Source organism: Rhinolophus ferrumequinum, chromosome 7, assembly GCF_004115265.2.
Source record: "Rhinolophus ferrumequinum isolate MPI-CBG mRhiFer1 chromosome 7, mRhiFer1_v1.p, whole genome shotgun sequence".
NCBI lineage: Eukaryota > Metazoa > Chordata > Mammalia > Chiroptera > Rhinolophidae > Rhinolophus > Rhinolophus ferrumequinum.
Genome location: NC_046290.1, coordinates 59,450,349 through 59,464,277, shown reverse-complemented (window position 1 = coordinate 59,464,277; position 13,929 = coordinate 59,450,349). Strand labels below are relative to the sequence as shown.

The following is a 13,929-nucleotide window of genomic DNA, read 5'->3' as shown; positions in this document are numbered from 1 at the left end:
TATAGATACCACTTTTGAATATCAAAACAAAATGAAATTGTTATAAAATATTTAAGAAAAGATTATTCCAATTTCTGAACTTAACTTGTCACAAATTAGTAGAAACCCTTTGTGGACAGGCCATTGGCTTGAGGACCCTACTCTGAGGAGCACTGCCTGAGGGCTTCTACGTCTTTATATCATCCTTAGATATTTGCTTCCCATCCCAAGTTCTCCTTTAAAATTCTTCCACAGTTACTACTGTTTCCTCTAGCCCATTTGCAAATCTAATCCTCTTGTTGCCCACCTTAGTATGAGACATACTGATCAGTAGCTCTTCTTCTGGTAACTAATGAAAACACACTCTTATCTTGATCTCCTCCCACCTCTTTGGCAGAGCCTTCTCTCTCTCCTCTCAGATCTTTTTTCCTTTTCCTCTTAGCCTGGTGTTTCACCTGGCTCCATACACAACAACTTGCTTTTCTCTCTTCATCTACAAAGACCTTATGAATTTTCCTGATTCAAGTATTACCTCTAAAAATCCAATTTCCATTTCTAACCTAGATAGAGATCCACTCAGGTTCTCTCACCAATTTACTTCTCTCACATAGACATTGTTACTCAAATTCATTATTCTTCCAACTCAAATCACTTGAAATATTTTACCCAAAGTTCCTGTATTGTCAAGTTCTGCAGCAGATATAAATTCAAGCAAAAATCTATTCTCATAAACTGCCCTGCAGCATGACCTTTGCATTCAGACAGCACTGAATTTAAGTTCCGTCATGAATAAGTGTGCTATTTATCTTTCTAAAAACTCAGTTTCTTTATGTGAAAATTTGGTGTATACCATTATACATACTTTTAGGACTGCTGTTAAAATTAAGTGAAATAATGGATGTGAAATGTCTGGCACACAGAAAACAACAGATGTTATTATTGTTGTCATCATTATTAAGATTAACTTTTCCTACAGTTAGTTTTTCTTTTTATTATGTTACAAATAATTTGTTCAGAGTTTATGACCTGTCTTTAGATTGAATTTAGGGGAATTTGTCAGTCACTTTTACTCATCGGGGCTCTGACAACATGAGATTCTAAACCATTAATAAAGAGTGTGGTGAAATGCCTCAGAGATTTGCACTGATAAGTTAAACTTTTAAGTTGGGAGTTCAGTAAGGTGAAAGGTAATAGTCATTAAAAGGCATTTAGTGTACTATATGGTAATGGAAGGAGAAGAGACTCTGGGTGGTGAACACACAATGTGATATATAGATGATGTATCACAGAACTGTACACTGGAAACCTATGTAATTTTATTAACCGTTGTCACCGCAATAATTTTAATTTAAAAAAGAAAGCATTTAGTTTCCAGCACAACAACTAACTAGCTGTATGATCTTGCCAAGTCACTAGCCTCTGTATCTCAGTTTTCTCAAATGCATGACTGATATCCTTTCCATTTCTTGTCTTTTTTTTTTAAAGGAGGGCACAGCTCACAGTGGCTCAGGCAGGGATCAAACTGGCAACCTTAGTGTTATTACCACCATGCTCTAACCAACTGAGCTACCGGTCAGCCCTTTCATCTTTTTGAAGTACAGTTTGTTTGTTTTTTATTTATAAATACAAATCAGAGTGAAACACAGGCTATAAAATCCATTTTTGTCTCAAACAGGCAGATTCAAAGACAAAAAAACACGGCTATAACGTTTTAAACAAAAAATAGCATGTATGTGTGTGTGCATACACACACACACACATACACACACACATATATGCAAAACCCTACGTATAATGTAAAATATTAAGTAAGGATTTGAGAAAAATATTTTTTAAGGAAAAAGACATTTGGTAATTTTTTTCTAATTTGGCACTTTGTTCACAAAATATATAGTCACAATATCAAATCCAAGCTAAAAATACTCACTGATTACAAACTACTACTTGTTTTGAACAAGGAGCCAGTGTTTCACTGTTTAATATCAATAGCTGTCACTGAGCACATATACACTTGCCAGGAACTATGCTAAGCACTTTACATTTATTAGTTCATTAAATCCTCACAAAGAAACCTATGAAGTAATTAATATTTCCCATCACTTATCAGATGAGAAAGCTGAGCATCCCAGGTTTGACTAACTACCTTACACTCACACCCATGGGGCGTGGCAAGCTATAACACAATACCGATCTGCAAGGCTCCGAAATGTAATTAAACAGTTCACAATACAGCCCTCTCCCAAATAAGTTCTATGGACAGTAGCATACATAGCCCTACAAAATAATGAAAGTACTTAAAAACCATCAGGAACTTTAAAAGACTAAACAAAAAATGACATCCATGGAAAAGAGAATGAATGTGCTCAACAGAAAAAGAAACCCACCTTCGTGACCTATGACAGATCTGGAAACTGTCTGAAAGCTAACGATTCCTGCCACATTGTCATTGGCCAAAATGTTCACTCTAACAGTGTCGGAGCTGGGCAAAATCCTACTTCCGCCTTCAGTGTACACCAAACTAACTATGATGCTTTCATCATCCTCTGGCTCAGAGTCATCCAAAATGGTTAAAATGGCTGTCTTTTTGGTTTCACCTATTAAAAAAAAAATAATGGAATAAAAACCAAAGTAACAAAATCACTAACAATCATAAAGGATTTACAAAGGCCCCAAATTACTTCGATTTCACAAAGTTAAATAAAAATATGTAAGTGAATTATAATAGTTCAATATCATGAGCAATATTAGCATCACTATAAGCAAATATATGTAAAACTGTATATCCTTTCACATATACAACATGTGATACAACATGGTAAAATTGTATTAGTATGGACAGATTATGGAGGACATATTGAATTATGAAAAATTAAAGGGTACAATTATTTCAAAGAATCATGGTTTTATTCCTGGTGTTTGGCCTAGAACAATGACCTGGCTAGGGAAAGAGCTTCTAAGGCATCTTTTGTTTAGAAACAACTCCCTCCAGAAGTGTGGGATCTCATTCTGCCTTCTGGCATTACCATGAATAATTTTCAAGCCAATACCTCCCTGAAAGAAACATTTAGGGAATGTGGTCAAAATGGGAAACAGAAAAGAAATGACAAATTTTGAGTGACAGAACCAGCCTGAAGAGATTCGTCTTTTGGTAACTAGATGAGATGAAAGCATCAAATACCAGTTTCCAGGATGTGGGGCAATGAAACAAGGAAGCAGAAGAGGAAGTCAAAGAATGAGTGACAGCGCCAAGGGCCAAGCAATATACTTTGCAATTTGGTCTAAGACCCCAACAGTACATAGGACACCCACCACTAAACACCCCTAAACATAACACTGTTTCTGCTCTTCAGCCTATGGTGTCTCATCTAATTCTTACCAACTTTCTGGAGAGAGGATGAAAGAGTGAGAAAATGCAGGAAAAAAGAGAAAGGGGGTATGAATGCATGTTCTCACTCTCATGACCCTGGTGCATTTCATCAATTCAGAGTATCAAGACTGCCTAAAAGACTAGATTATCTAAGAATCTAGGTTAGCTATAAAATCTAGTCTGTTTTATGTTATGCTAAAGTTACCATTCAAGGTAATACTAATTCGTGTAATACTATAACTCTATAAATGTCTTTGTTGTTACTAAAGCCATTGGAAAAATCTAACTTTAAATTTTTATCTCCACTCCTTCCTCATTAAATTTTCAATCCCCCATGCAAAAAAACAACAACAAAAAAACTATATTTTAAATATATGAACTTCCAAATTTTTAAATATTAGATGATTCAACCAGCCTTGAAAAAGAATCAGTGAATCTGATCCTAATTCTAATTTGTTGACCAAGTTATCTGTAATTATATTATTTCATGAAAATTTACAAGAGTGAATCCATCCAAGTCTAAGAACAGTATGAAACTGATGTATCACTTGACATAACTTAATATGAAGTCACCAACATTCATACTATTTATACTTATAAATTATTTTCACCGAAGAGTTATCCTAATTAAAAGTCACACATCCTTTAAAACTCTTCTTTGCTTAATAAACTAAAAGGATACATATGTAGGGCCATGTCAGCCTATATATGTCATGTCAACCATTAACAAGCCAACTAACTTTTATTTTTTCAAAACCATGCTGTACTTTTACATATTTTTAGCAAGAATATACATAGTAAATAAGAACCCTTGTGAACATTATCATAAAAACTGAATAAGATGACTTTACCAGGACGAAGTAAAATCCATTTAGAATCACCACTCACCTTCAGCAAAAGTCAAAATGTCTCCAGCAGCTATAAAATCTAAACCTTCTGTAGCAGTTCCACCAACAACACGCCATTCGACTGTCACCTGTCCTAAGCTGCCCACTGTCCTATGGATCATCAGCTCCACAATGGTTTGGGGCTGTTCCTGAACTTCGATATACAAGCCATCTTCTGAGGTGTTGGGACTAATACTGTAGATCATAAACACTCCAAAGGCATCACCATTTAATGCTATGACAACTGTAGAAGTATTTGGCTGTCCTATGGTTGGCTGGTTTTCAATACTGGCTGTGATATTCATGAGGTGAACTTCAAGAAGAGAAATTAGGAAACTCTCATCCACCTCTGGGAAATCATCAGGAAGAATAGAAACTGTGAGATTTGCAAATTCATCACCTTCCAACATTATGGCCCATTGCCTTGTCACAGGCTCATAGTCACTACCAGCCACAGCCTGACCGCTAAAAAGAGACGCTACTCTGGTCATGTTTTTCCTGTAGGTCCAGAAGTCTGAGTGGTTAACAGTTGGACTGATCCACGATGTCATCCAAAAACACTGTGGGCCCTCAGAGGCACTGAAAAATGAAAATGCTGAGCACGCGTGTTCTTTGAGGCACAAAGTAGCACAAGTATACTGGGTTTCTCCCATTGCAGAGACATTCACCCAAGTTTTCCAAAGCGGGTCAGGTACCCCTTGAATTGGCGATTCATAGTAGGACAGTAAATCTTGACCTTCCTCAACTGCAAGAGCCACTACATCAATGTCAGAAGTGCTGTAGAACAACAACAGCCGACCAAAGTGCCCTCCGCTAAAATGTGGAGTGACAAAAGACAGGTTAAGCACTCAAAGCAATGTGTGGATTACATAAAGAGAAGAGAAATGCTGATTGCACTTTTCATTTTTTTTAAGTGTATAACACACTTGTACAAACATAACCATGTTTCTTAATTACATTTGCCTTTCGATGTTTTGTTTTCTCATGAAAGGAAACCTTGCTAGTTTTCGATCAAATGATACATTTTTTTAACCATGCATCTTACAAGGTATGCAAATCATATCCATATCAAAACTATCAAACAAAGTAGAAAATTAATTTCCAGTATTAGATCTCACTGAAAAAAAAGTAACCATGATAATAACATGAATATATCTTGAGGAAATATAATTACATGCCACAAGGTCCTTAGACCCCATATTTTCTATTTCTGAGAGAGTTCAGTGAATTGTATGCTGTCTCACAAAAGAAATGCAGAAAAATCAGAACCTGAAAATTAACCACTTCAGCATCTAAATGTTCTTTAATTTAGAAGCTAATTATATTTAAGTTCTAACACAAATGCATCATGGAAGAAACCAACAAATTTCTGGAGTTAGAAAGCCCAATGATATATAATCCATTTCATTAATAACAGGTATGATAAATGTAATGAGCTCTTTATATTAATAGGCATAATCCATTTACCAAGTTATAATAACGCTCATTATATAAAAACCACCAAACCTAAATTATTGAGCAAGAGATCCTTTTGCGCCACCCCATAATTCCCATTACCCCCGCAGATGCAAGTAGCCATCTCATATACCTTCTCCTGACAGTTATGTTAGCACAGGAACTTCTCTCCAGAGGCTCTTGAACACGATAAACCGACTGAACAAACGCTACTGTACCATAAGGATTATCATTGGCAGGAATAATAATATTTGCCACTCGATCTAACCCAATAGTACCTCCACCAGAGGCATCAGTCAGTTGCACTTGGATAACCTAAAAATACAGTGAAAACTTCCTTAACAGAATCCCATTTGTGAAACTAGAATAAGAATGATGCAGGCAAAAAAAATCAAATATATCCATACAAGTACAAGAACAAAATGAAATGTAACATAAATGGAGTCAAAGAAACTCCTCCCATTATGTTTGCAAAGTCAACATGTAACAGAATAATCCATGATGAACTTTTGATAATAGAGCATAATTATACATAAGAAATACAGGCTGAGTTCCTTAATATTCAGTTACATAATCTTGTGAATCAGTTTTAAGACCCCTGTTTATGTTTGGTTTATGTTTGCCACTTCAATAATTAACTTTCATGTCCTATACCTTTTTTATTTAGGGAAAATATTGCATAAATGTTTTATGAATAGTTAATCTATTATGCCTTATTTTCCACATTCCTCTTTTTTTCCACATTCTCTTAAGTGGAAATTCTGAGATGATTTAAAACAAAATACATCATATTATAATGCTACCTAAATTTAGAGAGAACAAAAGAGAAATCTTATAGGTATAAACTAATATCTAATATTTTAGGGGTGAAGAATGACACAATTAGCATTCAAGTGAAATTTTATAGACTTCCCTTCTATGAAAATGTGATACCATCAAAGAATACATGTTGTTAAATATAATTTTATAACATCTAGGTTTTAATAATACTCGAATTTCATAAAATAATCTTCAGGCAATATATATGTTAGTGATGAATCAACTCTCCCACTAAGACGCTATTTTTATTTGTCACCTTGTTCATCATCATGAAAAATAAATATCAGGCAGGTATATCTAGCATGGTATTTGTCACATAGTAAATTCTCAAAATTATTGAAGAATAAATGAATGAACTAGTGAAAAATCAAAATCTAATTTAAGATTGGCCCCCCTTCCAGCCAAAAGGGAGACTGGATACAAATTAAGAGTTTATATGTTACAATGTAGCAAAAATTATGACAGATGTATATGTGTTTAGTCATTTAACCAAAATTTTGAAAAACACAATGTAATTGAATAAAAAAATCTTCCACTAGTAAACTGGTGTGTGCATAAGACCTATTTCTAGAATATTCTTGTTTTTGTTATCTGTAAGGGTCACTTTCACACTTCCATATTTTGCACATCCTTGCAGAATTTATCTGACATCCTCTATAAATGTCACAATAACAGCCATCTGTTCTAGTCACTATAAAACAAGGTATGATTTAGTGTCATTCTATACTAGCCATTCCTCTCACCTCTTCAATCTCCGGAACGTCGTCAGCCAGGACCTCTAACAACAAGGTTTGAATGGTTTCCCCAGGGGCAAAGGTCACATTACCTGAGACAACTTGCAGGTCGCCAGTAGCAAGCTGTCCATTAATGGTGGCAACCCACTGAACAGTAACATTGTTGAGTGTCCCAGAATTTCGAATTATTGGCAGGTTTACCTTCACTGAGTTAAACTCAGGTTCCTCTACAATAAGTTTAGTAATCTGAAAACCTGAAGGGCAGAGCAGAGTTAATTTCAAATACAAAATGAAACTGAGTCAACATAGAGCTAACAAACTGACATCCTATAGTCAGTTTTTTCCCCCTTACACAATCTAAGTAGCTAAACCCCATAAAATCAGAGTAACATGCTGTAACCCAAATGGATCAGGCCTACTAACATTTCCAAAGTATTTTTCATTATGATAGAAACAGAGATCACAAACGCAGACGCCCACAGGGGTCAAGCATCCACCAGTCGTGAGTTAAGTGGGTCTAGTGAGTTCTGGGGCTAACTGTACAGCTCAAGCCTGGTCCAAAGGAACAGTTGCTATTTGGCTCCCATGACCGATGCTATACAGGAAAAGGAGCTCAATGTTGCCAGATTTTCCTTCTTATCGAGAAAGCCCTGAAATACAGATCTTTGTGTAAATTTCTGTAAAAAATTAATTTTTTTAAGAATTGTCTAAGATTCACAAAACACATCTAGGAGCCAGATCTGACCTAAAAGCCTAAAAATTTGACTTCCATATTTATGCTAAGAGGTTGATTTCTTTTTTTAATAATTATTAACCACTGTCAGTGAATGTTTCAAAGAAACTGCACATATCAGGAAGTTAAAAAGAAAGCATGATCAAATCAATTCTGCATCTCTAAAAATAATGAAATGTATGATCTATACAGACAAGTGAAAAAGAGACACAAACTAGTCTGGTTACCGAATAATCCATAGGGGTCATCAGAGGCCTCAATAATAATGACCGCCTCTGTTAATGCCCCTAGTTTGGCTCCTCCTGTTGTTTCATTCAGCAGTTGCACAAGAAAAGATTCTTCTAGCTCAGGGTAAATGTCATTTATAATATATATTGGCACAGCTTTACTGGTTTCCCCTTCTAGCAGGACCACATCTGATGAAGCTATGCTATAATCTTCACCTACAAAGACAAAAAGCAAATGCTAAGACTTATTCCAAAGTAGGACAACAAACATTCCATATACTAGGGAAATACTATGATGAATCAAATTTTATGGATATACTTCAGAATACTTTTTTAAGAATACTTACTGCATGTATCTTAAACAAGATTTTACCTGTCCTGCTAGAAAAAGTGGGTTTGAGATGACAAAACAATGAAAAAGGCTTCCTAAACGTACTCAAGTTCATTCTTTCATTTTTTAGAAAGATGTATACATAATTTGTTCTATTTGCCATACAGATATAGATGATACACAGATATAAAGATGAAGATACAGACCTAGTCATTCATTACCACAAGATAGTCCCTTATATACAAAAGAAAAAAATGTGTACAATGGTTTTAAAATAAAGAACAGAACTGGAATTCTGATCTCACTGGAGAGATAAATTATACTGTTGCACAGCTATGATCATGTCAGCATCATCAGTATTATAGCTGGCAACTATGTACTTTCCTACAAAGTTGGGTTAAAGAATGCTGCTGTATACTACTGCTCAGGGTGGCTTTGTTTCTGGTCAAACAGTGCTTGGGGAAAGGAAAGAGGCTTCCTATGGAGTCCAAGAGCGAGTTTCCTAGAACGATGATCAATCCCCACTATCTGTCAATGTGTAAGTCCCTCTATACACAATCAGGCATTCCTCTGGGCTACCCACCCTAAATATGTGCACATATGCACGCGAGCGAATACACACACACACACTTAGGGACCACTTAGGTGAACCTGGTTTACTATCTTTCCAAGTATCATATCCAGGTGATTTATTTTTTTAAAAAATCAAGCCTGTTACCCCGTCCATTCACACTCATGTTCCTTTGAATGCATGACAAAAAGATCCTAATTGAATTGCTGTTAAGCAAATCTCCCTCTTAGATACTGTACCTGAACCATCAAAGAAGGCAGTTTCCTAATGTTTACATTTAGCAACGAAATTTTTGCTTATACATAAAATAATTAATGGTAACCACTGCCTCTTCCATGTTCTCCATAAATAAATAAACAAGAAAGATAAATGGGTCAAGACACATTTGCCAAGCACTGCAATCCTATAGCTGTACATTTATCCTGCATTCCTCACTTCATTTACATAGGAATCCCTTAAAAAATACCGAAAAGGTACACACAGAGAAAGTCTTACAACGCTTTCCTTAGTTTACTTTTTATTGGTTTGTGCATGTTTTGATAATCACAGCTTTTAAATTCATACATAATTTTCCAACAGTTTTCACGAATTACAGAAAAATCACAAATATGTGATAAAAGCTCTAGATCTGTAACTTAAAAAACATGCAAAAGTGTTATTGTTTTCTGGCTGATTTTTCTAACTACATCTTTGAGTGGCTTTGTTAATTAAGGACAAAATTTCCCTCTAAAACACTTCACTGCTTCTTAGATGTCTTTACTCACCAGCTATTGCAGTTATTGGCACGGCTTTAAACTTCACAGAAACATCTGCAAATGCTCCTCCTGTTCTAGTTACATTGATAATGGGTCCAACATGATTTTCTGCCACTCGAACAATTGGTGCTGAGAGCTGAAGAGTTCCAAATGCATCATCATTGGCAATAATAATTAGATGAGCAATAGTTTCTACCTTAGGCCCAAGGCGTGGAGAATTTGCAACTGAAAAACAGAAGAAACTCAAATATATTAAAATTCTAAGAACTAGCCAAAAGTCAAGAAGCCTCAGCAAGATTCCATCAGCTATACGGGATCATCGCTTGGTGCTTTCTATTACTTATATTAAAAAATATTTATTAATTACTATGTACCAGAACTAAACTAGACATTGGGGAAACAAACATAAATTAAGCAGAAAGTCTTATAGTTTCACATTCTAGGGAGATTTTTATTATAGAATCCTTAGCAGAGAAATAGTTCATCTACAGGGATATTTTAGTAAGTATTGGAAATTTGTCAAAAGACAAAATGCGATTAGAGTATAATAAATCATTACTCTGTATAATATTACAAGAGATAATGATGAAACCTTCAGAATTATGATCTTCTGATTAGCTACCAGCATGTCATAACATTTTTAAAAAACAGCATTTCAGTTACAAAATTGAGTAGGAAAGTAATTCAGCTACTTGCTCTCAAAGACCAGCTGCAAATCCTCATACTCTAATTAAATTACCGCCTCTCCTTGCTTGCTTCCCTGTCCCCTTCACATACCTGTTTCTCCCTGCCCCTTCTTAGTTAACAGTCACCCAACTACCTCATCTGGAAAAAGAGCCTCAATGCTACCTTAGCGCTGCCATAACAGAGTATGCACAGTACTTTTATGGCTCTCTTCCTACTTTCCACTCATTTTCGAGAGAGCGAAGTTTATGTTGAAGCTACTTAGGACACTCCAAAAACTCTCATTTATTTTCTAGGTTCAATTCCAACCAGCAACCTTGCCAAAACAATTTAAAAAGTGAATTTTTAACACAAATGAAGTGTCGAAAAACTCTTTTTAGAAATAAACAATTTTGAGTTCATATTTAGAATATCTCTAACAAATGTGGTATTTGGAAGTATGTGATAATGAATAAAATTTTATATTTTCAGTCAATTTAATCTAAATACAAGTAATGACATCATTTAATTTCAACGATTTAGGCCCAGTCCATGCTAAATTATATCATAGTTAAAGTTACAAAGTATAAATCAACATAATTAAATTCAACTAAATTAGGAAAGAATAACAGTGACATAGAGAATTGTAGCAGCAGACGACATTTTCTGAGTATGCAGTATTTGCCTGGCATTGTTCTAAGCACTTCTCTTATATCAAGTCATTTAATTCCCACTCCATCTGTATGTGGTAAGTTACACGTCCCCACTTCACAGATGAGGCAGCAGAAGCAAAAGGATGTTGAGGAAGTCACCTAAGGGATTATTCCAGTACCTGGTAAACACAATCAAGAGGCACCCTATAAGGGGGTTTGTCTAATGTCTTGCTCCCTTTACACAATTTCTCATCAAACCAGGCATAAAACCTTCATCTATCCACAGCTATTCACACTGCCCTATGCCCTTGTACAGGTGCAATCCTCTCACACTGCTCTCCCGCACGTTGATGATTACACTCAGGGCAGAGTAACAGAGACCCTACCAGGCCCTACACTTATTTTGCCTAGGAAAATTTGAGTCAATTTCATACAGATTTGCACTTAATTGTTCTTTGATTATTTTACATATAGCTTATGCCTATTCTGAATTGCCCCAATTATGCTGCATGGTTCCAGAAACAAATCAAGCATAAAAAACATGCCAATTGTTTTTCCCAACCCATAGCACACTGATATTCTGCAAATACTTTATAAATAATTGTGCATATTACTGAATGCTTACATGTGCCACAAACTATTAATCTTCACATATATTATCCTGTTTAAGTCCCATAATACTTCTGTATTATAAATAAGAAAACTGAGGCTGAAAAAGATTTATCTAAGTTTATTACTATACAATGGAACGTGAGTTATCTGATACCAGCACCCACAACTCCTAGCTACTGCTATACGTGATACTCCCTCCTGGTTTTATTTCTACCTCACTCAAAAAACTGCGAGGTCCTTGAAAACCATCTGTTATTTAATTCTTACTTAGTAAGACTAATTATTGGGTTTTATTTCAATATATTTACTATTTAACTGATTCTAAATTTTGCTAAGAAAATAAGGGATGAAGTCTTGTGTGAGAATTTTATCCTTGACTGTCATCTGAAAATTTAATGTTAGCATTCACCCTATACAGTAAATTTCCTTCTACCACCCTGCACTACAGTTAGCTACACTGTGTACAAGAATGTTGCTCACTATCCAGTATATCCACCCAGATGATACAGGAAGGTAAAAAAATTGACTTGCAGGAAACCTTAACTGATGTGGCAGAATATAGTCAACACGTAGATTTTGGAATCTTACTCTTTGGACTATGTAATCATAGTTTCCTCCAGAAGGTTTTGTTCATGTTCATATAAATATTGTCCTACACCTGACACTAAATTGACCTTAAATTAATATCACAAATTTCTTCCTTTACTTGTTCCCTTATTCCAGGAAATCTAGATTCTTCTCACCTTTCTAAAGTAAGATGTCCATTTAGAAAGATGTAATTAATGAACAAGCTGTAACACAATAACTGCCTTCTGCTCCATAAGCTCAAGCCCGCTCTCCTCCATTACCACCCCACTCTCTCTGCAAAGCCACTGAGCCCCAACCCCAGGGGGAGTGGGTGCTACTTTCCAGCAGAAGCTGCTGTACCAGATCCTCTGCCCAAAGTGGACCACTCCTCCTTCTTATCCCTAACTAGTGCCTTCTTCTCAGCTCTCACAGGGACCCACAAATCTACAGGATTTCTTACTGCTACACAACCCTGTCATCCCTCCATTCGTACAAGTGCCATATCCACATGCTCCTCACCAACACAATGAGCCTCTGCTGGTTGAGCAATCTTCCAGAGTAGATCAAGATGAGAGAGGCTCTTGCTACCAGTACTGTCCCTGCAATCCCCAAAATGATTCCAGAATGCTTTAGAAGCTACAATATACAGTACAATAGTACTAGCGGTCAGTTACCCTGGATTACATCGACACTTCTGAAAATTTAATCTGGGAATGTAACAGACTTTAAAACATGATTTCATGTTTTCAAGTGTCCCACTTCCATTTACCTTATCAACTTTTGTAAGATGATCCTTTCAAATTTAGAGCTCACTATTTTTATAGAAGTTTCTAGTACACCAAATTCTTAATTTATTGTTTTAGTATTCTTATTTCTAATAATAATAACAATAACAATAACAATGGCTACTTACTTGGGCGATTCTGTACGTTCTCTATTAAAGTAGAGTTGAGTAGTTCAATAAACACAGACTCTGACCTTTCTGGTTCATCGTCTTCCAAAATTGAAATAGTTATTGTTGCCTCACTCTGATTGGCTCTGAAAAGAGAGAATCCAGAAGCTGGTATATAGTCCTTTCCTTGAGTTGCTCTGGCTAAATTAGGTGGAAAATAAGGCAGTTTTTCCATATCATCCAATGTTGCATATGTGACTATAACTTTTCCCATGAGGCCTTTTAACCTTATTATTGACAACGTAATGTTCTGAGTTCTTTCTTCAACTTCAATAGGTCTATTTTTCTCAGAAAAGATGAAGATGCCATAGGGATCATCACTAGCCAAAACTATTAACGTGGCATTAGCATGAAATCCCAAAGAGCCACTGGAGACACTGAGGATTGACACAGAGAATGTCTTATCCAGTTCTGGGTCTTCGTCCGGCAGTATTTCCACTGTGATGTTGACACTTTTTTGCCCAATTTCAAATGTGACGTTGCCAGAGGTGAAGGCAAGATCACCATCAGGATCAGAGTCTATGCTCCAAAGCAAAGTTACTTGAGACAGAGCTCCATGACTTCTCATAATCTATAAAATATTGAATATTATAATGTATTAAAACCACTGACTTAGATGTTTAT

General features: G+C 35.7%; 1 protein-coding gene across 1 annotated transcript in view; it reads right to left on the bottom strand.

The window, feature by feature from the left end:
- ADGRV1 (adhesion G protein-coupled receptor V1) overlaps nucleotides 1-13,929 on the bottom strand; it is a 503,549-nt gene that overhangs the window by 390,350 nt on the left and 99,270 nt on the right. The window contains exons 28-34 of the mRNA XM_033111093.1: nucleotides 13,267-13,876; nucleotides 9,868-10,083; nucleotides 8,202-8,417; nucleotides 7,251-7,495; nucleotides 5,822-6,003; nucleotides 4,235-5,046; nucleotides 2,364-2,573 (exon numbers count right to left, since the gene is read on the bottom strand). Of these exons, the coding sequence (XP_032966984.1) occupies nucleotides 2,364-2,573; nucleotides 4,235-5,046; nucleotides 5,822-6,003; nucleotides 7,251-7,495; nucleotides 8,202-8,417; nucleotides 9,868-10,083; nucleotides 13,267-13,876 (2,491 nt within the window). The remainder of the gene's footprint in view (nucleotides 1-2,363; nucleotides 2,574-4,234; nucleotides 5,047-5,821; nucleotides 6,004-7,250; nucleotides 7,496-8,201; nucleotides 8,418-9,867; nucleotides 10,084-13,266; nucleotides 13,877-13,929) is intronic.